The sequence below is a fragment of the Diaphorina citri genome, unplaced genomic scaffold (assembly GCF_000475195.1).
Source record: "Diaphorina citri unplaced genomic scaffold, Diaci psyllid genome assembly version 1.1 scaffold1666, whole genome shotgun sequence".
Taxonomy (NCBI): domain Eukaryota; kingdom Metazoa; phylum Arthropoda; class Insecta; order Hemiptera; family Psyllidae; genus Diaphorina; species Diaphorina citri.
Window position 1 is genome coordinate 80,609 of NW_007379092.1, and position 27,191 is coordinate 107,799.

Below are 27,191 nucleotides of genomic sequence, written 5' to 3' on the forward strand. Positions count from 1 at the left end.
CCACAAGTTTATAAAACAGGTGTCCAGTTTTCGACACCTGCTTAAACAAACCTCTTTAATGGCTCAATACATATTCCTTTTTCCTTATGCTATTTGGCGAGCATCCCGTAATAGCAGGTATTATGCTTTTGGGGGTTCAATTTGTGACTGGTGTTGTTGGGCCAGCTACTCACTATCAGGTAGACCTGACAGGTACAACTGATCAGGTCCGTCTGTCAGGTCTACCTAATAGTGTGTGTGCTCATCAGGTATCAGGTAGACCTGATAGGCGGACCTTTTTAGCCGTACCTACCTATCAGATCTACCTGATAGTGATGGCTGGCCTTAGATATCCTCTGGAAGAGTTAATACACCAATGTATTGGTACCTACTTACAAGGTTACTACAATGTACTACTTATCACAAAAGGGGGACCCCCTTGTAGGAAATCATTTCAGAATTTAAAGTTGAACGTAGTTTACATATTTTCCACTACTAACAGTTCACTGATAGTGATTTTGTAATCCATGAGTAACATGTGGTGTAATTTGAATTTGACCATTGACCAAGGACTTTGTCGGCTCCTTTCATCTTTTCCATTCAAACTCTCCGATCATTTTGTTGATTTCCTCTTCGGATTTCTTGCTATCATTCAATATCATTTAAACTGTAACAATTTTGTCTGAGAAGTATGCTGTCTCGTTTGGTAACCCAAACTTTGGGCAGTCTGTCAATAAATTTTCTTGATTGTTCCTCTCTCTTGCACGTTTGTAAATTTTCAAACAGCAAACTTAACATGTCGCTGTATATTAAGCTTTCTAATGGTCAGTACCACAATCAGTTTAAACTCGGTTTAATTCTTGGATTAAGCAATGTGATTGGCTAAAAAAAATTAAAATAAACCAGATTTACTCAATCCAAGAGTTAAACTAAGTTTAAACTCTAATTTTGGTCCTGGCGATAAGATGGTCCATCTAATTAGCTCTCTACAAAGTAGATGATTTCTTTTGGATGAACCAACTATACCAACATCATTGTTCTGGTATGCACATACCGGGATACCTTTGACTACACCACGCGACTTTTTGAAAAGCTCTAGATTTCAGACGAGCTTTGTAACCACAATGGGCACAATGTCTAGCTTTCTACTTTATCTATTATAAATAGACAAAAGTAGGTATTGCACACGAAAATAAATGTGTAATTTGCTGATTTCTATGTAGAGTGAAAAAGTGATATAACACCGAAGAGTTCAGGGTGTTTATTTTTATTTCGATCATTTTGTTTTTATTATTAAATTATATTTTTTACATTTTTTTTATTATTATTATTAAAATGTACCTAGGGGGTTAAAAAATAGAAAATGTAACAAACAAAAAATAAACAAAATAGGTGTTGTTGAAAACAGAGTTTCGATAGATAGTGATAACACTATCAATCATGCCTTGAATTCTCATTGAATTGAAGAACCTGCTTGTTACAGCATTCGACTCTTTCAAAGCTTTTTAGATTCTCTGAAGACTTTTCCTACAGGACAACTAAATTTTACCAAGAAGAATGACTTAACAGCAAATATGCAAATAAATAACACAAGGTTTCTGTCTGTCAGAAGGATCATTTGATTGTAAATTTGATTGATTTTATTTTCTGTGGGCATAGGTACATATAATTATGTAATGTGAACTCATAGATAAAAAATTAAGTAGACATAAATAAATAACAAAATAAAATAAGAAAAAAGTGCAATAGTAACAATATAACCACTATAATCGGCGATATCATCTAGATTCTACACCCTGATTAAGGTTTATCTTTGATCATGATGAATTCTGTTAGATTTACATACAGAAAAAAGGATTTGATAAATTCTGTTAGATTTAGGTACAGAAAAGGGATGGTCCTTTTTGTTGTTTGTGCTGACATTTTCATGATTGTAGAGAAGATATCAGAAAAATGCCATTTTAAATAATACATAAGCTAAGTACCCACTATGCTACATTTCAATGTATTCAGGGTGATTTTTGGTTTAATTCGATGATTGTTTGAGCAAAATTAAAGGTGAAACCGAATTCCTTAAAAAAAATCAAACAAATTTAATTTCAGCCTTTTCCAAATGAAAATGAATAAAACTGGTGTTCAGTATTAACAGAGATGCACATGCACAGATAGGTAATGCCCATCTAATGAAATATTTAAGAATTTGGAATTAAACTGTCACGAAAATAAACGCAAGAACACTGGCTTAACTATAGGCAAAAAAAACTAAGACTGTTGCGTAAAAATAAGAAAGAGATCCAAAACAATAAGTGACAATTAATAAATATATAACAAGTAATGTAAGTATGCAATCATAATAAATAGGTCTCCAAAGATGATTCTCGGTTTAAGTCCAGTGTTAATGTAAAGGTTAAAACTGGAAAACCGAGAATAATCTTTGAACCTTTGAAAATTGAATCTACTGTGAAACTAATCAAATTTTTGTATTTAAAATTGTGGTGATAACTGTAAACAAAAATTCATCTATGTATGTATCTAGCGATCTAACTTTCTACAACTAAAAATCTAGCAGAATTACGTACCTATTCAGTATGGAGTTGACCTAGGGTGGAATTTTGGATTCCTTATTTAATTGGAAATTTCTCATTTGAAAATTAGAATAATAAATAAATAAAATTAATAATAAATTAGCTTCGTAAACAAGGTAAGCAATCCTATTTAATCACCCTAAGTCCTGATCACACGGACTGTGGATCAAATATAACAAAATGGACTTGAAAAGTTTGTCAACTTGTATAAGGGATCTCATTTTCATATTTCAATAAAATGGGAAATGAATGGTAAAGGTATGGGTTTGGATGAAAAAATGTTTCGTATACAAATAACAAATATAATAATAAAAAAATCTTTCAAAGAATATTAACTTTGTTTAACTAAAATGTTCAAGACAAATTTAGAATTGCTCAAAATTTGAATCGAACGATTTCAGTAAAATCTTTTCTTCTTAATATTGACACAACAAAAAACGAGTTTCGCTGTGTAAAATCATGAAGAGCTGACAACCTTAAATCTAAGTAGTACCTACATAAAAACTGTACAAATAAATAAACTTAATTTTGTTTCAAAAAATAGAAAACAGAAACGAAATTATGTGTAAAAAAATTGAAAACTAATAACTATGATGTGTTGACACCGTCTTTAAAATTACAACTATAGGAATCTTTACTTATAAAATTCAACTCATTCTCACCTATTATAATAAGTACTCGTACATTAGACACATGTACATTACATAACTTAGTTTTCATAGGAAAAATCTTAACATACAATAAACTTCTTTCAAAGTTATCTTCTCATCTTTCAATAGATTTCCAACTGATCATTGTGCAACAAAGTTCAATGCCACTGGAGATAGCTAGGGGAAATCTACCATCTCCTTTGCCGATCAATCTTTCGTTGAACTATCATTATCATAATTTGAATTGGATGGGTTTCGATTACTGGGAATGTCTTTGCATCGGTATACGTAGGCACTCACTGATAGATCATCATCGGATTTTAAGCATTCTTTTCCTGTCGGACATTCACATCTGAAAAAGAGAAATAATACAAACATGAATATTTCATACATCTTTCAAACCCATGTGAGAAAATCATCCAAGCATCAAATTTTGCTGATAGATCATCATCGGATTTTAAGCATTCTTTTCCTGTCGGACATTCACATCTGAAAAAGAGAAATAATACAAACATGAATATTTCGTACATCTTTCAAACCCATGTGAGAAAATCATCCAAGCATCAAATTTTTTCTGATACTTTTTCCGGGACTTGTCAGACAGATTTGGTTTCAATGTTTTTACTGACTTTATACATTTTCTAAGAAGTTCCAAAGTTTTATAACATTAATTGATTGAAAGAATAAATACTTTAGGCTAGATACTTACACATTCTTCATGTAGTATGTGACCCTCCTACTGACTGGCGTGTATACGGCCCATCCACATGGCGTAATGCTGTGACAGTACTTGGTATCTGTTTGCTGTGACGTATTTTCTGCAGATATCGCCCTCTGTAACACAGAAAATGGTAAAATCATAAGTCAGGTGGTTCAGGTTCAGTAATTTCATTCCTTGGTAATTGACTCACGAGACAGAAGTGAGAGCCGTGAAAGCAGGTTTTCACTAAAAGACGACGAAAAAATATTTGCTTACGCTGTAGGCTTGTGTAAAAAAATGTAAACGTTTTCCTATGAATGAGTGAAGGATAACATTTCCAGACCCATTTTCAGACGAGACCTCGCAGACGCTTTGTGCAGTATTGGTCATTTTATTATTTACAGCTCTCATCAAATTAAACCCCCAAAAGCATAATACCTGCTATTACGGGATGCTCGCCAAATAGCATAAGGAAAAAGGAATATGTATTGAGCCATTAGAGGTTTGTTTAAACAGGTGTCGAAAACTGGACACCTGTTTTATAAACTTGTGGACCACCCTACAAAATACCAATGTCACAGAAATGACTGCGACTAAATTCAAAGAGTTACGTGTTTTTGCGTTTCTTCCCAATTCAAGCTGGTTCCGAGAAAAACCTATTTAAATTCTGGAACACCCTGTATATTGCACCTTCGTTTTTGATCCCCCAAGTTTTCGAGGTGTTATAATATAATGGATGATTAAAATATTAATATTAAGGCGTAATAACCCGTGATACTTCCGGTGATCAATATGTATGTGTAAAAAAATGATAAGCCCTATATGAATTAAATGCCGTATAACATGTTTCAGATCCTAAAATACTGATAAGAAAAAGCTTGCACTATCAGACGATTTCAATGACTACATACCAGAATCAACCGGATATGGTTCGATTTAGCATTTTTCTAAATTTTGAGGGTACCTAGGTAAGAAGGGTTTCTATTTTGTATCAATCTTTTGAAGAAAAGAACAAAGTTTAGGAGTAGATCACTTGCCTAGTACTTTAGCGTAGGTGGAGGATTACCTCTGACGCATTTGAAGAGTATAAGACAAGAAAGAAAGCCTTTACAGAGTATAAGACTAGATAAGATACGTTTATTGGTCTTATAACGCCATACGAAGTTTATGTAATTGAATAATTGTACAAAACTTTCGGAAGTAATATAATCACATGAATAGAGTAATGATTCGATGATTCAGAGACAAGAGAGAATGATTGGATTACCTCTGACGCATTTGAAGAGTATAAGACAAGAAAGAAAGCCTTTACAGAGTATAAGACTAGATAAGATACGTTTATTGGTCTTAAAACGCCATACGAAGTTTATGTAATTGAATAATTGTACAAAACTTTCGGAAGTAATATAATCACACGAATAGAGTAATGATTCGATGATTCAGAGACAAGAGAGAATGATTGAGAAAGTATTTTATTTTGTTTGTTCTAATAGGACCACTACTCAAAATTCGTCTTATTACAGTGGCACCATAATCAAAACAAAAACTAGCACATGTTGAAAAACTTGACCAAGGTCTCTGCAACTGAAACAACAACCAGGTCATTTGAATATCAATTCGAAAAGTTGTTTTGAACGTAATTCACAAAACCAGTCCTGAATGAATTAGAAATATGTTTTCGCGACATGACATAAGTTCAAGGACCAAGAAGATTTTCAAGATCATACTAAGGACGTTGAAGGGAAAGCAGGAAGTTTACCTGGTGAGATATCTCCTGTTGTGAGATGAACCATTCAAGTCATTCAACAATCAAGGTCTTTGCCGAAGAAGTTTTTACTCTCTGTTAAAATAACTCTTCTTTGCAGATATTTATTAGACAATTTGAGAAAGGATATGGGATATGACATGTGTTCATTGCCTGTCTTCTTCTCTAGAATTGCAAAACGAGGTGTTTACCAGATCCACATGAGGTGCCGGTCTCTAATGTCGATTCAAATGTAAGTACGATTCAAACAAGGAAAAGGTCGACTCAAATATACTTCGATATGAAGATGCGGGTGATGATCTGATGCAACTTTAAGTTTTTCTTGGAATAAGCGGCTTTAGAATGGGATTCTCGAATGGCCTAGTTTCACCTTGGATAAAAAGTCTTATCAAGAACTTGGTGAAAAAAGAAGACAGGAAAAAACGTAAATATTACGTCACGCAAGAAGAATGTTATCAAAAAATTCGATGTATCGGAACATTCGAAATGGTAGACCATAAACCCATAAAGCAAGGAAAAGGCATATCATCTACATCTTATATGGTCATAATATCTCTCGCTTACCTTAGATTTACAGATTCACTAGAAGTAGGAAGGCGGGAATTGATCGTCTGATGCAACAAGCACTATGAATGAGATCACCACATTGAATACAAGGCTGATCGTACGCTGTGTGTGTGACCCAGGTCCCACGAGCCAAGTTTAGTGATAGAGCTGACAAAATGAATGAGTGCTGAGTAAAATGATGATGTAACATTGCCTCATAGTAAAACAGTGTGGCCAAGGTGTAGTTGAATGAACGCGGATCAAAACTGGTATCAAAATACCTTCTGAATGTTTGATTGACTATTTTTCGCCAAGAGGAAAACCAATGAAGAAGCTACATTTTATCCCTTGCGTTATCCTTGAAAATGGCTCTTTCAGATAGCAACAAGTCGAATCGAACACCAATCATCATTTCCTTTACCACTTAGCCCAATGAAGAACTTTCTAATAAATATCCAAGACTTTTTCGGCGTCTGATTTTCCTGGCGCCAGAAACAATTTTCTAAGCGACTGATTCGACATTATTGATCAATCTACCGTTAATAATGTACGTAATACAAGAAAATTTAAGTCTTGAAGTATTCTTAAAGAAAGTCAGGGTAAAAACGAATTTACTTGCTTTCTATTTAGCATGTTCTTGCACAAAGCCATGTAGATGCATTTTCAAGGGATGCTTATTATGTCAAATAATATACATATATCTTTTGTCAAATATATTACGAATTTACTTGCTTTCTATTTAGCATGTTCTAGCACAAAGCCATGTAGATGCATTTTCAAGGGATGCTTATTATGTCAAATAAATATCTGAGTACCGTCAAAAAATACTGATATCGTTATTGAAATGAATGCTTCCATTTCAGCGAAAGAGTGCACCTATCCGTCTTCTGCATCAGAAAATAATTATGATAAGACATATTGAATACGCCAATGAAATGACGTAAAAAGAAACCCTACGAAAGCTGAAGAAAATGAAATAGAGACTTGTTATGATAGATAGTCTGTTAGTTATGCCGGCAAAAAATGAATACTGGTATGGCCTCCTAATGAAAGTAGGAATCTCAGTTGATATTGTCAAAGATACGTAAACTACACGTGGCCTAACGAATTTACAACAAGAAAAAAGAGGAAGAAGAAGAATAAGAATTATGTTATTTTTTGCAGTTTTTCCAGTATGATGCACCAACTATCAAATTTGCAACATGTATAAGAAACTCCATACGAGATCTTGATCAAAGCATTTGAATAGCTGATCCTATAATTTTAATTTTCCCTTGAAAATGTCAATCAAAGCTACTGACAGACTGTTCTATCTACAAAATTCATCAGGTGGTTGATACGTGTTGATCATAAGAGTTGAATTAGTAATGTAGACAAAATATATATATGCAAGATCGTTAATTTTATTTGTAGGTACCTAGTTTAATATGTATTGTATTGTATCACGTTCAAGTCCCATGCTTAAAGCGTGCTGCATTGTATGTGGACACCACTACGGACTTATGTGACAAATTCAATATTGTTCTACGTAATAAAATGTATGAATCTGATGTAAAGAGTATGATTGAGATTGAAGGCTATTTTTCCTCAAAAGAAAAAAATGATGCATGATGCAATAGTTATTTACTTTAGATAAGATTGAAAAAGATATATCTCATGCATGATCTTATTACCTATATTCTATTTAATTTGGAAAACTTGCTTCAAATGGATTTTAGACATAATTGATATGTAGTAGGTACTATTAAGAAATATTAAGAAAGGTAAAAAACAAACAATAATTAAGAATTTATGAAATGAAGGAAATCGAAAGATGACTTACCCTTTTGACAATGGTGGCACTTTGTACGGTACAAGTGAGGAACAATACAACACAAAGTAGTGACATATACAGAGAGAATAGAAGTGTGTGTGGGTGGGCTGTCCTTCTGGTGGAGTTACTACTTCGGCTGTGGTGGAACATGGTGGAAGATTTGTTAATGGAAGGACACTCGAAGTCGCTTTCCCCCTGATCCACTAGTAAATTCGACACACGATCACACTCACTACTGCACATTTTGCTCAACAGTTCAAAACTTGGTCAAGTAATAATCTAACAAATAAAATAAACCCTCGTAAAAACTTCAAAAGAGCTTTTAAAAATTTAATCGAAAAAGATTTTTAAACACGTGGTAAAAAAAACGTTCGATTTTATTACGAATTTGAAGATAAAGTTGTCGGAACGAAACTTGATGAATGAATGGTCGTACGTAAGATAGGTAATAGCGTTGTTCTGAATATGAAGCCTGCACCGGTATGACTCCATTATATATTTAGTAAGACGTTACGTGGTGGGGGGGTTAAACAATATTAGCTATATAATAATTGTATTAAACACTTGCCATTGTTAATATCTTCAGTTGAACCAAGTTCTGGGTAATTTTGCGGCCTTTTTGTTGGTTGTTTTATTGTTTGTTTTGTCAACACAATACAAAGGATATGTTCAGTGGCTGCAAGCGGTGGGAATTCCTATATTATTTTCCTTATGATCTCTTTTAATCATCGATATTGAAAAAGACGAGTTGCTCTTTTATCTGTCTTCTTGGTGTTCTTACCACTCCTTCCCAAGAATCATCTATTATTCATACGAGGTATTGTGCTTTCCAATAATATTTTCAAAGGATTCTGAATAAAACTTACTTGTCTCTCTGTCTCTATCTGGACTCCACATCAATTGAGGAATAATAATACCACTAAAGGCCCGTTCCCATTTGTCGTTCGGGAAAAAATCGTGTCGTGCATAGTGGGGAGTGGGAATACCCTCATTTAAATTAAGTTGTCAGCTTTGTCTACAGGACGTTCACTCCACATCAGAATTTATTATAGGTATTCTTGAATTCAATTGTCCCTACGAGTCATACTTAAAGGCCCATTCAACACTTGTATCTTTGTCTTTATACTCTTCTGCCCAGGAATGAACAAATAAATTAACATACTAACGCTGCAGAGACATTCACTCCACATCAGAATTTATTATAGGTATTCTTGAATTCAATTGTCCCTACGAGTCATACTTAAAGGCCCATTCAACACTTGTATCTTTATCTTTAATTCTTTATACTCTTCTGCCCAGGAATGAACAAATAAATTAACATACTAACGCTGCAGCGACATTTCAGCTCTCATTCCTATAGTATAGAAGAATTTCTGGAATTTACCAGCAAATTTACGAAGCTGCTATATGAACATAAACGACTTGCATGTTCAAGAAATCATGGACTTAATTTCATAGCCATGTTTTCTTCCGAAGAACAATTATTACAGATCATTTAGAAGTTGTTCTGAACCAGAAATCATCAGCAGATGACGTGAGTCTCTTTTTCTTTGACCTTGAAATAGTGCAGAGGAGAATTGATAAATTACTGATACTGATCATTAGAGACTGTTCTGGTAGTTACGGTGTCGTGGAGTTCAATTTCCGTTATGTCTATTACTCTAGATCTAGAATTCATTTCCAGCACACCATGCATTCTTCATTCAAGTTTCTGACGTAATATTTTCTCCATGTTCAGAAGATTCTGTGTGTTATAGGGCCAGGGACACATTGAGAAAAGGATTTGCAACTTTACACTAGAATAGGCGAACCAAACTCTTCAAGACAATTATTTATTTATGTAATTATGTCTTTCTTTTCGATGCCCTACTTGCGTCCTTTGTCCTGGAATATGATTTATTAAAGTGACTTCTTCGCTGAAACTTGAAAGTATTTTATTTTGTTTGTTCTAATAGGACCACTACTCAAAATTCGTCTTATTACAGTGGCACCATAATCAAAACAAAAACTAGCGCATGTTGGAAAACTTGACCAAGGTCTCTGCAACAACAACATCCAGGTCATTTGAATATCAATGGTGTTATAGGGCCAGGGACACATTGAGAAAAGGATTTGCAACTTTACACTAGAATAGGCGAACCAAACTCTTCAAGACAATTATTTATGTCTTTCTTTTCGATGCCCTACTTGCGTTAAAAGTGTGCAGAAAACATGGTTGATGTTAGTTTAGTAGACACTACCTAGTGCAGGTATTATGTTTTTTAAGCCCTGACCTGCCTCAACGTTGCAAGACGTCACATTTGCTAGAAAAAATGTGTAGTAGTCATTTATGCTAATTTAATAGTTGACATAGGATATAAGTAGGTACCTATTGTGAAGAATGTTCTAGGTTAGGTGTACGAGTCTGTACTTCTATGATTTTACGATATGCACATACGTATTCATTGCTGAGGTGAATGACTTGATACAGTATGAAAACCTCTGTTGTCCAGACATTTTCAAATCTTTCTTGGCATTGACAAATTTTCAATCTTGAGACTTTGCTTGGCAACGAAGAAAGAATAATCATGTGGATATTCAAATTCAGTGAATTTAGTCTCTTGCAGTTTGCAGTAAGCATGGAGAAAAGTTGAAGAGCATTGGACAGCTTTCAGTTCTGCAAACACGTTTGATATCTTGGAGTCTCAGACGAACACTTGCTTGACGAATCCACCCAAAAGTTTGTTAATGGTAGCCTCAGGAAACAGAAAGAGGTTAAGGAAAAACCCCGTCTTTGGGGAGTCTGCAACTTAGCATGTCCACAAATTGTGTCTCAGTATTTAACATGTCGCTTGACGAATCCACCCAAAAGTTTGTTAATGGTAGCCTCAGGAAACAGAAAGAGGTTAAGGAAAAACCCCGTCTTTGGGGAGTCTGCCACTTAGCATGTCCACAAATTGTGTCTCAGTATTTAACATGTATCCAAGTACTCAGTACTGTTTTAAGGGTGCATTGGAGGGCGCAGCGACAGTTTGGGCCCGACAACCCTGTTTTCTTCAAAAGAATCTCTGATTTGTAATAGTCGTGTATGATTTTATATAATTTATTTAGTATTTTAATATGCTGATTCGATGATGTGATTTCATAATAAAGACCACATGCTTAACCGCGTGCTTTCCAATTCAGAGATAGTTGATTGACTCCTGCTAATGAATTAGTCATGATCCTGGATTAAACACTCGTAGATGATACCGATAGTGTCATATTAAAATAAAAAGAATGAATCAATATTATAGTAATGTCACGTTTGATGAATTATTTAAGCATGATTAGGAATGAAGGAAAATGGAGTATCTACGTACATTTAAGAATTATGTATGTGATAATGATGATAATAAATTATTTATTTATCTAAATATTATAATATTTATGATGAACTGAATTCGGTTTATGCTACCTTAGTTTGTCATCGTGTGTCTCTGCATGTGTTTTACAACTTCACATTTTACTTTCTATTACATACACTAGGTATATTATAAATTTTAAATGAATGCAATGATAACTAAAAATTATTACATAAAGCTAGTTAAGTTTACAATGGGAAAGTCAAAATGATCTCTCATCGATTTTCATCTGTGGACACTTGAAAAGCTTGGCGGTCCGCGGGTTGAGTATAGCTGATCTGATCAAACCGAAGTATGCGTACAACTTCCACAGCCAAGGCTTCTGGTTCATAAAGTTCAACAGGACCATTATTGACTGACATGCACGCACGACAGGCAGGTAGTCCTATTAATCAGGCATGCGTGTAACAGGTGCTATTAATTATGCGTGTGTGCGTGACTTATAGTGGCTATTGATAATGATGCGTTATCACTATCACGCCTATTAGAATCTTCTAGATCAGGGATTTTCAACTTCCATGTGTACGCGGGCCACATACACAGGAGATATCCAGGATTTTATCGAAGGGAGGGTGTGGGTGCTCCATACATTTTCGGAGTCCACTATAATTGGGAACACATTGCCGGTCCTTTGGAGGTATTTGGGGGGCAGCCTGAGATTTCTCCTGCAGAAAGAAGCAAAAATCATAACATAATTGGGAACACATTGCCGGTCCTTTGGAGGTATTTGGGGGGCAGCCTGAGATTTCTCCTGCAGAAAGAAGCAAAAATCATAACATACCTAAATGATCAGAAAATAGCCTCTAATTATGTACACATCAATAATTCTATCTAATATAAGTATGAAAATAAATTATTTGATTATAAATGTAGGTGCTCAAATCTGTTGTCAGAATTGCACCAATTTTATCAGTAATTTTCATCCAGTTATTCTTTTTTTTTTTTACATCGGTAATTTTAGCACATCCACTAACAAAGTGTTGGGTTTTTATGCTTTCCAACCTTCTCTAGCATTGCAATAATGCACATCCACTAAAAATATTAATAATTCTGCTCACTTTTAGTTTCTCTCTCTCTCTCTCTTAACATGTATCCAAGTACTCGTAGCATGGCACACGCAATACTGGCCAGGATTTACACCACCTGAATCACGTAGGTATCTATGTCTAGATTTCTCGGTACTCTCATTTGAGAATCCATCCAGTTAATTCACCTTCATTATCTAAAGCGGTAAGTTAATGGAGCGCGTCTATCAGTAATGGAAGCAACTTATTGCATCAGAGATCTGAAAAGAAAGTAGCCTTCAACAAACTTTGCCCCTCGAGGGGATGTTACTCATAAAATTCCATTTCTTTTTTAACTGCAACGGGGTTTCTGATGTGTGGAATGCTGGATTGAAATATGCGTGTAACCTTGATGTCTTTAGATATTCAAAGTCTAGAATTTAGTGCTTATCTTTCCTCTTGATATTAAATTTCTCGGTGATGAAGTTTAATAAGTATCCAACGTCGAACCTGTCTAATTGGGACCCGTCCAAATGGGAAATCTGGATAAACAAGAAAAAGTAATTTGTAATTGGGAAGAAGCCCGGTGGGACCCACCCTAAAAGCTTCGCGAGCCACGAAAATTGTCTGGCGGGCCACATGTGGCCCGCGGGCAGGTAGTTGGAAATCCCTGTTCTAGAATACGCACTACGCAGTTTAATTTCCTTGCACTATCCAATGGGCAATTATAAGATAGTTAGCATTACTATAGTGGCAATCATTTGATTTTAATGACAGATCATAAATATCAGTCTGTCACCAAAAAGTGCCCCGATTTTTCTGGTTTTGAAAAGTTTACCTGCCACCTCTCACGTACACAGCGAAACAGTGGTGCTCAACCTATGAAACAACGGTCCTACCTATATAGAAAAGCTGGCGGCCCACCAAAAATAGTAATCTAGCGCTTTTCTTCTTAAAGAAATATAACAACTTTTCAAGTTTTCAAAGATGAAAATCGCCAGCCTAGTTAGCTTGGTTTCTTTACCGTTAACGGGACTCTAACTGGTTGCAAAAGCTCGCTAGTAAATTGTGTGAAAGAAGTACCTACATTCACGAACCAGCAACATTCTGGGCGTTATAGCGTTAGATAGCATGCAAAAGTAACTTTCAAGAATTATCAATTTTTTCGGGGTTTGGCAAGTCAGATGTGTTCGGACTCAAATGGTGTTTGTCCGCTCTATTGTAGTAACCTCATGTACCAACAGGTGATAATGATAACAATGCCTGTGGGACTTGGCAGGAGGCTTGCTCCCTGGGGTAGCGACAACATTTTCCACTTCATCCGTGTTTGGATATTTGATAAGTAAAACAAACCGATTTAACTTTAATCAAACAATTGTTATCGGATTAGAACCTATTTCATTGATAATTGAAAATCAATCAACAACCTCTGACTCATCTCGTGTTTACTCGTATTAATTTGTTATAAGGTTATGTTTACAATAAGTTGTACACATATTAATCTACACGGACGTAAAGCCCGCGAGACGTACGTTATGAGGTGTGTGCGTATACGTAAACATCAAGTTCGTGTTAGTAGAGGCAATTTCGAACAAAAAGAATAATATGTTTGTTTTCAAACAATGTTAAGTGCCTTTGTAGTTTGCGCCATACTTATAAGGTTATGTTTACAATAAGTTGTACACATATTAATCTACACGGACGTAAAGCCCGCGAGACGTACGTTATGAGGTGTGTGCGTAAACGTAAACATCATGCAAGTTCGTGTTAGTAGAGGCAATTTCGAATAAAAAGAATAATATGTTTGTTTTCAAACAATGTTAAGTGCCTTTGTAGTTTGCGCCATACAACACGGACGTAAAGCCCGCGAGACGTACGTTATGAGGTGTGTGCGTATACGTAAACATCAAGTTCGTGTTAGTAGAGGCAATTTCGAATAAAAAGAATAATATGTTTGTTTTCAAACAATTTTAAGTGCCTTTGTAGTTTGCGCCATACATACCTTCCTATTTTTCCCATTTTCCAGGAATGTCTACGAGAAAAGGAAGTACATGCCTTCGGTCTTCCCACACTGACGTAAATTGAAGTAGGTAATCGCATTGATCACGTTGTAATTTCAAGGTATTACTGTAATCATGTTGGTTTTCATCGTTTGAAGTAAAGTAGTGAAGTTGAGCTTTTACTGTCCGTCAGATACCCATCGTTAGATTTGTTTTTCATTCTCAGATGTGATGCAAACCCGACGTGAATGCGTGTTTTTCATTTCACTTCCCTTCCTGGCGAATCTCTTCGAGTGAACGCGGGGTCCTCAATTATGTTATGCCAGATTATAGATAGATATTATTTAGGGACCCCTAAATACCGGGGACCCCCTGCATCACGGGTTTTTCGAGGGTGGGATTTACGCCAGTGGCAGAATAGGTCAATTGAGGAATAATAATACCACTAAAGGCCCGTTCCCATTTGTCGTTCGGGAAAAAATCGTGTCGTGCATAGTGGGGAGTGGGAATACTCTCATTTAAATTAAGTTGTCAGCTTTGTCTACAGGACGTTTGGGAAAAATCGGATGAAACTCACGACAGGTGGGAACGGACCTTAATGTGTTTTCCATAAGGCACTCTAGGTATAACACCTGATAACGAATATGATTAATTTGGTCCCAAGTACTTTAGGGCAGACAGTTTGTCTATAACAAAGGTCTTAGTGTTGCTTATCAATTTATGTATGTATGTAAATGTTAAATTGACCCTACATAAGTAACAATACATAGTGTACTGTACTGTACATTTACATAAATGGACTGTACATACATAAATAAATAAATGTACAGTGTACCTACAGGTATTATGTCTGTAGACTATAGTTGTATTTATGTTGTAAGTAAGTTTTATTATGGTGCCTTTTTTCGAGTCAGCGAATATGATTAATTTGGTCCCAAGTACTTTAGGGCAGACAGTTTGTCTATAACAAAGGTCTTAGTGTTGCTTATCAATTTATGTATGGAAATGTTAAATTGACTCTACATAAGTAACAATACATAGTGTACATTTACATAAATGGACTGTACATAACTAAATGTACAGTGTACCTACAGGTATTATGTCTGTAGACTATAGTTGTATTTATGTTGTAAGTAAGTTTTATGTAAGTAAGTGTGCTTTTTTCGAGTCATCATACGAAATTTCTCTTTGGACTAGTTTAGACATAATGGCGCCACCACACCCGCTGCCAGTCCAAATTAATCCTCTTTGGAAATAATGTCTAAAAAATCACATTGTAAAATACAGCTTAACCAAACAGACTATAATGGTGACATCTACTTTTTAAGGCAAAAGAACGCTTATTTGAACAGCTTTTATGTGGCTTATTTCTTCTTCTCTTCCCCATTGTACGAAACAAATCCATAACGCCAATATTCTTATTCACACTCTTACTCGTATTGTAAAATAGTGGAGATGCCAGATGCCCCTATTACAAAATAATGGAAAACGCCAATTACCGCCAATATGCTTTTCTTATTCAAATTCTTTAATATTGTAAATTAGTGGAGATGTCATTGTTACCAAAGTTCACGTACTAATTTTATTAGTAGCCAATTTTATTATCTTATTTTTTATAGGTAGAACCTATCACATATAATTATCATGGATTTATGTTGATGAGGAATATAAAAAGACAATCATTCTAATACCTCCCTAATTTACTATTTTGTGGTGCTAATTTACATAAAAATCCAAGGCGCAATTTGTTCTCTGTAAAGAGGGAGACAAGGCAAACTCTCTGCCGCGTAATTTCTTAATTTCTAGACATCATGAACAAATCAGTATAGTGAACTTGAGTGTGGTATCGTTGAGGCTGCGTCCATACGCAAAGACGATAAGCACATTTCGGCCCTTAACCACAAAGTAAGTTTAAACGCGGTTTAAGTTTGACTTTCGGATTAAAGTATATGGATTTAAAGTTGGCACCTTCCTACCCTGTGTTTTTAGGATGTTTCAGATCTAATCTGTGATAAGTGTGATAATATTAACGGGTTATCAAAGGGAAGACTTTCTAAATCCTCCTCGGACAGAGCATACGCTTATCTATGACGTAATAGAGTGCAATGCTTCGGGCCTATTTGATAGTGTATCTCGTGACGTCAAGAAAGCGTGAATTGTGAAAGTAGCCGGCTGGTGATTCATACAAAACCCCGCTCCCTTGCCGCGAGACGAGAGGCTGGTATTCCCCCTGTAGGGCCTAATGATTTGACCCGGGTATAATGCTCAGTTAGTACCCGGGCACCATTAGACCTAGTGAATAGAGTGTATTGTCACGTAGGGAATTTATGAGTTCCGAGAACCAAGATGATACACCAGTCATCAGTATAGTGAACTTGAGTGTGGTATCGTTGAGGCTGCGTCCATACGCAAAGACGATAAGCACATTTCGGCCCTTAACCACAAAGTTTAAACGCGATTTAAGTTTGACTTTCGGATTAACGTGAACTTGAGTGTGGTATCGTTGAGGCTGCGTCCATACGCAAAGACGATAAGCACATTTCGGCCCTTAACCACAAAGTTTAAACGCGGTTTAAGTTTGACTTTCGGATTAAGCAATCTGATTGGTCATGACACTATCACAATACAGCCTAAAGATTGTGTCTGTGACAGAGTTACGTCTGGCTTAATTAAATTTGTGCTCGTTATCAGAAGAAATAACTCCAGACAAGATTTGAAAATTTGGCAACCGCAGTTAGTATTCATGTTGGCACCGTATCGTCTATGTGACTGTGACTCAGAGTTTTCTTCTATGAAATCTATGATTTGGGAGAGACAGAAAAAAAAGGTTAGAGAGAAATAAGCAAGGACATTGGTATGTAGCATACTTTGTCTATGGGAGTTTTCTGGCTTTCCGACGTACATATGAACAAGTACCTAGTTTGATAGGGGTAAGATAATAAATAATAATAACAACTAATAACTGAAAATAGCAGCCGTTTTATTGTTTCTTTATGGTTAAAACTTTACCTATGGTTCAAACTTCTTTTTCTTCTGCAAGCTATAACTGATTGGTTGATTTTCAAAAATTTCAGGATCATCGATGGACTATATTTGGACTTACCTTTATTTATTGAAGGTGCTAATGGCACATCCACTAACACTAAAATCCTGTCTCTTCTCTTTTTTACTCGGTTCCATGGTTCCTCACACTTTAACTAGTTTTACTGCACTTACGGTTGATGTCTTTTTTTTAATCAAAAGCGTAGGTATTTGATTACGTGTCTTTTTTAAAGTCGACATGGCTAAACCAATGAGATTCTGCTTTCGACGTCAACACTTGCTCCACAAAACAAAATCTCGCAATCTCATTGGTTCAGCCATGTTTGACTATAAAAAAAGTCACATATTCGATACGGCTCAGTTGAAAAGCCATATATTTATTGAAGGTGCTAATGGCACATCCACTAACACTAAAATCCTGTCTCTTCTCTTTTTTACTCGGTTCCATGGTTCCTCACACTTTATCTACTTTTACTGCACTTACGGTTGATGTCTTTTTTTAAATCAAAAGCGTAGGTATTTGATTATGTGTCTTTTTTTAAAAGTCGACATGGCTGAACCAATGAGATTCTGCTTTCGACGTTAACACCATGTTAACACTTGCTCCACAAAACAGAATCTCGCAATCTCATTGGTTCAGCCATGTTTGACTATAAAAAAAGTCACATATCCGATACGGCTCAGTTGAAAACCCCCACTTTGGCCATATCATTATACGGTTGATGTCTGGACGCGTCTTGTTCGAATAAAATCTAATGAATGAAGGTGCCTCAAAGTCTCGGGATATATCTTGTATCACAAGGGCGTCACTTGATGTGGGTCACGCCATCAAGACAGTTATGACTCATCGCTTCTAAGAAACTATAATGTTCCGCTTGAATCTAATTATTTAACTTGGATCTAAATCTAATTATTTAACCGGACAGCCGGACACGGAAAGTTGTCTTCGACGGAATTTCTATGTAAGATTATATTTGTGTTGAGTGTTGTTGTGAGCGCCACAGAAATATGACTTGAAATTTTTTCCTAAAAATATGCTAGTCCACGTAAGAAATGAAAATTGTGCAACAGGTATATGATCAGGTCCAAAAATTCTAAAATCTTCCAAAGAGATGAATCTTTCACCGCCGTTTTTAATTCGTAGCAATGAAACAACTGCTACATTAGACGCATGAGGTCTATGTCGTAGCATGCCCATCCCATAATATTTCCTTCATCAGATGGGCGATAAGAGATACAATACTTCCCACTTAGAAGCTGGGGCAACACGAGAACACCAGAAAGTAACCCGTTGAAATATTTGCAATCGAAATACGAGTGCAAATGTAGATGGTGGGATTCGAAGCCGGGACCTTCTGCATGGCAAGTAAGCGCATTACCACTGGGCTGAACGTGCCCTGTAAGTTGTAAGTTTACCTCTCTTGGGATGTCTCTGCGACTTGACTCTTGTAATCTCACGGAGGGCTACACTACTATCACGTGACGTAACGTGATAGTAGTGTTTCTACCTTAAATCGCCTAAGTTCACTTCCCTTACATAAGTTGTACCTACTCGCGTAAGAAAACCCCAACACATTACTTACAAAAGAGTTGGCTCTCAACTGCAAGTTATCTCGTAAGTTGACTCTAACTGGTAAGTTTACCTCTCTTGGGATGTCTCTATCGCGAGTTGACTGTAAATCTTTCACGGAGAGGTTGTCTTACTTGTTGCTCTCAGCTAGTTCTCGTTCCACGATCTTCCTATATTCATCGAATCCTCCCTCTATACTCTTCACGGTACCTTGGCTACATACCCACAGCTCTTTGCATACCATTCGAATGAGACGCTCGTCGTGAGAGACTAGGATGACACCTCCCTGTGGGGAGATAGGAAACATTTCTGTTAGGACTACAACAAGAAACATTTCTATTGGGACTAGAACAAGAAACATTTCTGTTAGAACTAGATGGGAAAAAAAAAAAAAAAATTTTTTTTAAAAAAAAGGGAAAAAAAAAAAAAAAAAAAAAAAAAAAAAAAAAAAAAGAGGAAAGAAAATCCATCTCCCAAGAAGTTTTAGTAAGCTTAGGAGATGATACTTTCTGTTAAATTTAATTGTACAAATAAAAACTTGTCATTTTCAATATTCGATATTCAACAGTGTAGGTACAATACTTATGCCACCTGACTTCAACAAAATCGGACCGGGCAATAGCGAGTTATAGCGGAACAGCGGAACAAACAAACCAAATGCAAAACTGTGAAGTTAAAACGTAGGCCTCACTATCGTTCAATCAAAAATATATTTTAGTGGTTTCTCCTCAAAAATACAGTCATTGAATAATAAGGAATTTTAGGAGGATTATTAATCAAGGAGCACTCCTTTTTCAGTGTAGCCATTTGCAAGCTGCAACTTATCAGGAGAGAGTCCCCTCGGACATGAAGATGGGTTGTCCTGGTGGGAGACAAAATTAAGAGACTATGGTGTTATACTGTCAATGATAGGGTATCTATTTTGGATATTTGGCTTTCAGTGTTTATGAAGATATGTGGTGTTAGTGTTTCGCATACATACGGTATATTTGTTGATGGCTTTGCCAAGGGCCTCAATGGTTTCAATGTCCAAATGATTGGTAGGTTCATCCAGAACAAGGAAGTTAGGAGCCGCCATACACATTCGGGCGAAGGCTACACGAGACTTTTGCCCTCCCGACAGCGAGCCGACAAACTGCAAGGCGAGATCCCCCGAGACACCGAATCCTCCCAATTGACGCCTGTACTCCTCTTGAGGTTTGCCTGAGACACGGGGAGTAAAATGGGAGGGAGACAAAGATATTCATTTGTGTATTTTAAGGCGTGTCCAAACATAGTCGACTGGCCGCTGATCGATATTGATCGACGAGGAGAAACTATGTTATCAAGGTAGTGTGGACGGTTCAGTCGACATCGATCGACGGCCGGTCGACTATGTGTGGACACACCTTTACAAATGACCGCCTCGAAATAAGGCTGTGAATTATTTCTGTAGCAACCGAGACTCGAATCCCAAACCCCAGATTACAAGTCTAACGTTATACCCCTTAAGTAGCAGAGAGAAGTATATTAATATTGGAGTTTTTGCAACCAAAATTAGCGTCCCATTAATTGAACTCTTGAACGTTATTTGACGAAAATTCGTTTCTGCACATGCGCGCCCATGTTTCAGAGTTACGTAAAACGTTAATTCAATTTATGTTTCACGCTAATGGAAGCCAGTTCATGAAATGTGAATTATTAGTTAGACCAGGCAGGATTCGAACCCGAGGACCACACTCACCAGGAAACGCGGCCTCCAGCAGTTGTACACAACGCAGGTTCATGTCCAGCTGGTCGACATGATGCTGGCTAAAGTAGCCAAACTTGAGGTTCCTATGCACCGTCCGAGTACCAGCCGTAGGGGATATAATACCCATGATGATTTTCAGCAGCGTGGTTTTACCAGCACCGTTGTCTCCCACCTAGGGGGTAGAAAATTATTTTAAAATTTTTCACCTAAACTAATCAAACTATTAAACTGTGATAAAGGAGTAAATAATGGAGGAGGTAAGAGAGGGGAAGAAGGAAGTAGATAAACCTACTGGAAATGACGGTCATTGTTTTTTTTTAAAATACTTTCTAAAAGAGGTTTGATAGAGGGAACTGTAACCGCTAAGGTCTTACCGTCCCGAAATCGAAGAGAGAAAGAAGACAGGATAGGGGAGAGCCAGCCGTTCTGAGAACGAACATTATCCGTTCAGAATAAAATCCGCCCGGGAATCCGCGGCCTGGCGCTTACAAGGCAGACGCGCTACCAACCAAGCTAACTAGCCTGGTGAAAATTTGTTTTACAAAACAAATCCGGGACGGACAAGAGGGGACTTACAATACAAATCCGGGACGGACAAGAGGGGACTTACAATACAAATCCGGAACGGACCAGAGGGGACTTACAATACAAATCCGGGACGGACCAGAGGGGACTTACAATACAAATCCGGAACGGACCAGAGGGGACTTCTTATCGTCCCGAAATCGAAGAGAGAAGGAAGACAGGATAGGAGAAAGCCAGCCGTTCCGAGAATGAACATTATCCCGGTTGAGAATGATTGGATCTCGTGACGTTGAACGGCGTTGTAAAACTAGAAATAGACATTCCATAAGCTCCAGTCTAAAGTTCGAGATGCCACCCTATTTAATTTTCTTGAAATAAGGAGATGTAATCCTTCACCTACGCAAAAGTACGAGGCAGGTGATATTTTCTTTGACGCATTTCCAATCGAGTTCAAAAGATCTAGGTACTTAATAACGTCTTACTTTTTTATTTGCGTAATTTAAGACGTTTCCTTTAGTAAAATATGTACTATGTTATCAGTTTTAAACAGTAGATGAGATGGGTAAGATGGATTTCAAATGGCCTGAGCGGGGAGTTTTCTCCTAGCTTTCCGTGAAAACTGTGTACAAAGTACTTTCACTTTAGATGTAGAATTTGTAGTCCTCTAATTAGACCTCTATATCTATTTATGTTATCAGCCAAAATTGGGACTCACGAAAAGGCCTCATTATACGTACCGATTTTTTTAAGCTATTACATAATACTTTTTAACACCTACAAAGACCAATTAAATTATTACAACTGAGGAGATAAAGCATTATTAAACTTGTCAAGAGGTTAATAAGTTTCAGTTAACAGGTTAACACACATCTCAAACTTTTAGATTACATAATGGACACGTCTTCAAAGAAAGTCTTTGTAATATATCGGTAGTCAGAGACCAATTTGTAAATCCCAATGGCTAATGTGTACCTCCTCGTAGTTGTAATAATGAGCAATAATTAATTATTCGTTAATTCTTAATTTAATATACATATGTACAAGACTGTCGGCTAAAACTAAAAAGTCCTATTATATGTACAGTTTAAAAAGGTTTCATGTATTTGCATTTTGGCCTCAAAGATTTGCGTCATAAATACGACAATGTATTAATTAATATTATCACCCATTTATATCTGATTTGCAACTCTTTAATTCATATAATTACCTGACTCATTAATCTTAATTAATTGACTTTGATTCCAGATGTTTCAAACTGTCACGTGCTTAACACACAGAACGACAGTATTTATATTTTTTGGTGTCAAAGTAAAACCCAATAAAAAAATTAAAAAGTTGATGAAGTAATTAATTAGGTATAATGTGATAGGTGTCTTTTTTTTTTTTCATTGTCATAAAGGCCTTAAGGTCCAACCAAACAGCTAATTGTAATTTAATTTACGTCGTAAATGTTCGATTTTTGTTGATTCACACAAAGCTCAATATTACGAGCTATTACGTAACTTGTAATTCACATCCTGAATTCAAAATTCAATATAGACAAGTTGAAACTTGCTCTTAATTGGAACATCAGACCACCAAATCCGTCGTAAATGTTCGATTTTTGTTGATTCACACAAAGCTCAATATTACGAGCTATTACGTAACTTGTAATTCACATCCTGAATTCAAAATCCAATATAGACAAGTTGAAACTTGCTCTTAATTGGAACATCAGACCACCAAATCCGGGGGGTCCGAAGTGACTCAACCAACATCCTCGATTCATACTGTTCATTAAAAAGTATTTTATTGAAAGAAATTAAAAACGAGGGTCAGACAGAGCACTTGAATAAATTGAGATAATTATTCAAATAATTTCAGTTTGTACCGGTTATAGGAAGAAAATCCTGGATACTTGGTACTTTCTTACTATTGGGTCATCAAATACATAATCTGAGTGCACGGCAGTGCGCCAGGGCAAGTTCTAGTACCTAAGCCTGTGTATTTCATTTGAGGAATACCTAAATGGAAATTTGGGAAAAGATATCCATCTGAAAATTTCAATGAAACAAACCACTAGGTACAAGAAGAAATATCGGGGGTTCATCACAGAAACACGATTGAGGTCTTTAATGGATTTATTTACAAGAGAACAAGTAAAAAAAAAGGAATTAGGTCACTAAACAAAATGGATTATCATGATTAATTTAATTAATTGAAATTAAAAGAGATGTCCCTAATATTCTATGATTTATACAAAAATGAACTAATTATAAGGATAGACCTCATAGGTAAAAGTACCGCAAGACTCGTATTAATATCGGAACGTCAAGATTCAATTTCCCATCAATAAAGAAATTTGACGACTTACAATACAAATCCGGAACGGACAAGAGGGGACTTACAATACAAATCCGGGACGGACAAGAGGGGACTTACAATACAAATCCGGAACGGACAAGAGGGGACTTACAATACAAATCCGGAACGGACAAGAGGGGACTTACAATACAAATCCGGGACGGACAAGAGGGGACTTACAATACAAATCCGGGACTCGAGTGTAGCTCCTAGGCATACGTTAGTTAGTATAGGCTTGCCAGGGACGTACTCAAAGTTGACCTCACTCAGCTGCAGAATGGGGGGAGACAGGAGTTCCGTGTCGGGGAATTTGAGAACCACTTCCACTTCCTTCTCGATGGGTTTGAGTTCGGGCCTGAAATAGGGGAAAAGACACGATTCGTCTCAATTTTAGGTGGAAGATTCGTCTCAGTGAAAAGGTACTACACGATTCGTCTAATTTCACTTTTTATCTCGGGAGTCATCATCAAATCTTCAGTAAAAAAGGTACAATTTATTCTATTCCATTACGGGGGGCACGGATAGTCTAGTGGTAACGCGCTTGCTTGCCATGCAAAAGGTCACGTTAAGGTCGGTGCAACGCTTGGTGGTTTTCAGCTATACTGACTAAACGGTTAGAGATATTGTAAAAGTTACTATAGAAGAACACCCAAATAAGCATCATTCAATAGGGTAAGGAAAGTCGTGTGATGTTCAGATGTTCACACCAGATTTTTTTTTTTTTTTTAACAACTCATAGATATTTGTTCAATTTCTTGTTGAACAGATAGGAGTTGGGAACCATTTCTTCTTCATTCGACTTACAATCTCTCCAGTTGTTTGATTTTACTCTGGACGCTCGAGGCTCGGTTGGCATTATATCGGAACGTATCGATAAACTTCTGCACATGTTCCCTGTGCATCCGCTGAGCTTCAATCTCACGCTGTTGATTCTTCAGCTTCTCGGTTTTGATCTTATCGAACGCCTCGTAGTTGCCTCGGTACGTGTCTATCCTCTGTAGGAAAAACAAAAAATATTTGTTTTTGGGAGAACATTGTTTTTTGGGAAAACATTGCATTGGTGGAATTTCAGCCTTTGAAGTAGGACTGATGATAACCGAGTACCTTGTCTAGCTAGGGGACGTTAAATAGGGAGTAGGCTAGCATCTGGCTCTGCGACTGTAAACAGGGAGAACAGCTAACCCTAACCAGCCTATCTAGCTGATAGATAGTTTCAAAGGGTTCTCTCTGCATGAAAAGAACAAAAGTCCTCACTATGGTTGACTGCACTTCAGGACGAGCCAATTAAACATGACTAGACACCATCACCCTGGTGTAAGGCTGATAAAAGAGATATTTTCGCAATTTTGTCATCACCTTTCGGGTATAGGCTAAAGCCGCTACAACAACATAACCGAGTACCCAAATGTTTGGGTAAGATCCGGATATGCAGAGAGAACATTTGCGCACAGATTATAGTATTTACCTGTGAATGTTGTTGTTGTTGTTGTTTTTTTGAAATGCTCGGAGTTGACCATTATAGATCCTAGTGTTTACCTGTGAATGTAGATGGAAGATGTCGGTGGGTACACTGTCCAAGAAGTGCCTATCGTGAGATACCACCAGTAACGTTGTGGGCCAGTTCTGCAGGTAGTTCTCCAGCCAGATGATAGCCTTCATATCCAACATGTTGGTAGGTTCATCCAACAGGAGTAGGTCTGGTCTGTAGGAAGAGAAGAGAAGGTCAGGATGTACTTTTTTCGACCGAACGAACTGAAGGTCTACGTTTTAACTCGACAGTTTTGCATTTGGTTTGCGATTGCCTGCTTGCGATTTCGATGAAATTTGGTACACTTCTTAAAGACATCAATGCACGTCGATCCTTGAAATTTCGGGGCCCAGAACCGAGCGGAACTTTTTGAGGTCTGCACGTTTCAGAGTCCACTAATAGATGACTCATCATTAGTTCTACTCTTGTATTATTTCATTAAAAAAAAAAAAAAAAAAAAAAAAAAAAATACCAAAAATAAGACCCTCTTTTTTTTTTCCTTTTTTTTTTTTTATAAAAAAAAAAAAAAAAAAAAAAAAAAAAATGTAACGGGAGACAGTCGAACCAAGTTGTAAATCTATCTACTACCATCTTACCTGGAAAATAAAGCTCGTGCCAGTGCCAATCGCATACGCCATCCTCCAGAGAAGTGTTTGGTGGCTCTCTTCTGCATTTCTGGCGTGAACCCCAATCCTGCCAGGATAACACTAGCACGGGCTGGAGCTTTATCTGCTTCTATAGCTTCCAACTCGGCAAACACCTGAGTCAGTTCTGTGCTCATATTAGCATCTGCCGTACTGCGAGGAACAAAGATGAGGTTTGTTTTTCAAGTTTTCGACCTAAGCTCTAACAGTCTATCCGATAAGTTCGACTGATCTGATGGAAATAAATTTTCAATATTTTTATCGCATCAGTTGAACTTTTCTGACCATATGTGGTGGTTTCCATCAGATAAGTATCAGTTCAGTTGTCAGATTTCAGTCAATCTATTTGTACAACTGATGAAAACTGTGAAAACTCGTACACAAAACTGTGTGAGCGTCGATCAGGTGAGATCTATCGCATGCAATGATCGCATCAGTCCATCGCATGCGATAAAACTCATCGTGAGGGGTGGGCTTTAGGGTTAACTTGTAATACACTGACTAGATAAGTACCCTTATTTGGAGGGGTCTATGAATAACGATTTTCAATACGATTTTATCAATAGTAAATTATAAAAAATATTTCAACACTTACCCATTATTGATAGCCTGTGTGATGGTCTTCTCTCTGTTGAGCAGATTCTGTCGCTTGGTATCACATTCCAGAACACTATCGATAGCCGGTGTGTCATCTCCCACTACTTCCTGCTCTACATGCAACACTGAAATGTGTGACGGTATCCTCAGCTGACCACTGAAAAAAAGTATAATATACTTTAAGTTGAGAGTTTGGATTGAGATATTTGTAACAACAGAGGAGGAGGAGAAATAGAAACAATTATAATATTCTTCAATAACCCACACAAGTAAAAAAAAAAAAACAAGTTAAGTAAGGTTTGATTCTTGTCAATATTAATGTGGAAATCGAAGAGAGAACGGGGACAGAATAGGAGAAATCTAGCCGTTTCGAGAACAAATCTTATTTGGTTAGGATAAAGTTCGGCCCGGGCGGGAATCGAACCCGCTACCTAGCGATTCCAAGCGTGCTACCTTAAAAGTAAAAAAAGCTTCCTGTGTACTAGGCCAATGTGATGACCAAGATACCAACGAGGTTGCTCTCTCCATCAAAACTAATATGTATTAGACTACTTGATTTCAAACTCGTAGTTTACCTTGATATAAGGCGAAGAAGAGTTGTTTTGCCCAATCCGTTTCGTCCTACGAGACCATACCTCCTTCCAAATGCAAGTGTAATGTCAGTGCCTTGCAGTAAAACTCTGAGGAAAAACAGAAGATAGAATTAGAAACTGTGTTAACCCTCTGAGACATCATATCCCTATGATTTGAAAAAAAAAAAAAAAAAAAAAAAAAAAAAAAAAAAA

General features: G+C 36.7%; 2 protein-coding genes across 3 annotated transcripts; both read right to left on the reverse strand.

The window, feature by feature from the left end:
• Nucleotides 1–1,574: 1,574 nt before the first annotated feature.
• LOC103516794 lies at nucleotides 1,575–8,518 on the reverse strand. 2 transcript variants are annotated; one of them, XM_026829093.1, is made up of 4 exons: nucleotides 8,048–8,518; nucleotides 3,924–4,048; nucleotides 3,658–3,703; nucleotides 1,575–3,520 (listed from the first exon to the last, which is right to left on the reverse strand). In XM_026829093.1, the coding sequence occupies exons 1-4, from the start codon at nucleotides 8,279–8,281 to the stop codon at nucleotides 3,422–3,424; spliced, it is 504 nt and encodes a 167-aa protein (XP_026684894.1). In that variant the 5' UTR covers nucleotides 8,282–8,518; the 3' UTR covers nucleotides 1,575–3,421. The 2 variants fall into 2 exon arrangements, with proteins under 2 accessions (XP_026684894.1, XP_008480002.1); XM_008481780.3 differs by lacking the exon at nucleotides 3,658–3,703 and having other exon boundaries at nucleotides 1,575–3,566; nucleotides 8,048–8,516.
• A 10,394-nt stretch (nucleotides 8,519–18,912) lies between these two features.
• Nucleotides 18,913–27,086, reverse strand: LOC103516795 (ATP-binding cassette sub-family F member 3; the record flags this gene model as incomplete). The annotated part of the gene is given in 9 exon segments (XM_008481781.3): nucleotides 18,913–19,323; nucleotides 20,020–20,240; nucleotides 20,761–20,941; nucleotides 23,818–23,992; nucleotides 24,442–24,632; nucleotides 25,174–25,339; nucleotides 25,762–25,962; nucleotides 26,405–26,563; nucleotides 26,982–27,086. Coding segments are annotated over 9 exon segments (1,555 nt in total), but the record flags the coding sequence as incomplete, so codon positions are not given.
• Between the last annotated feature and the right edge of the window lie 105 nt (nucleotides 27,087–27,191).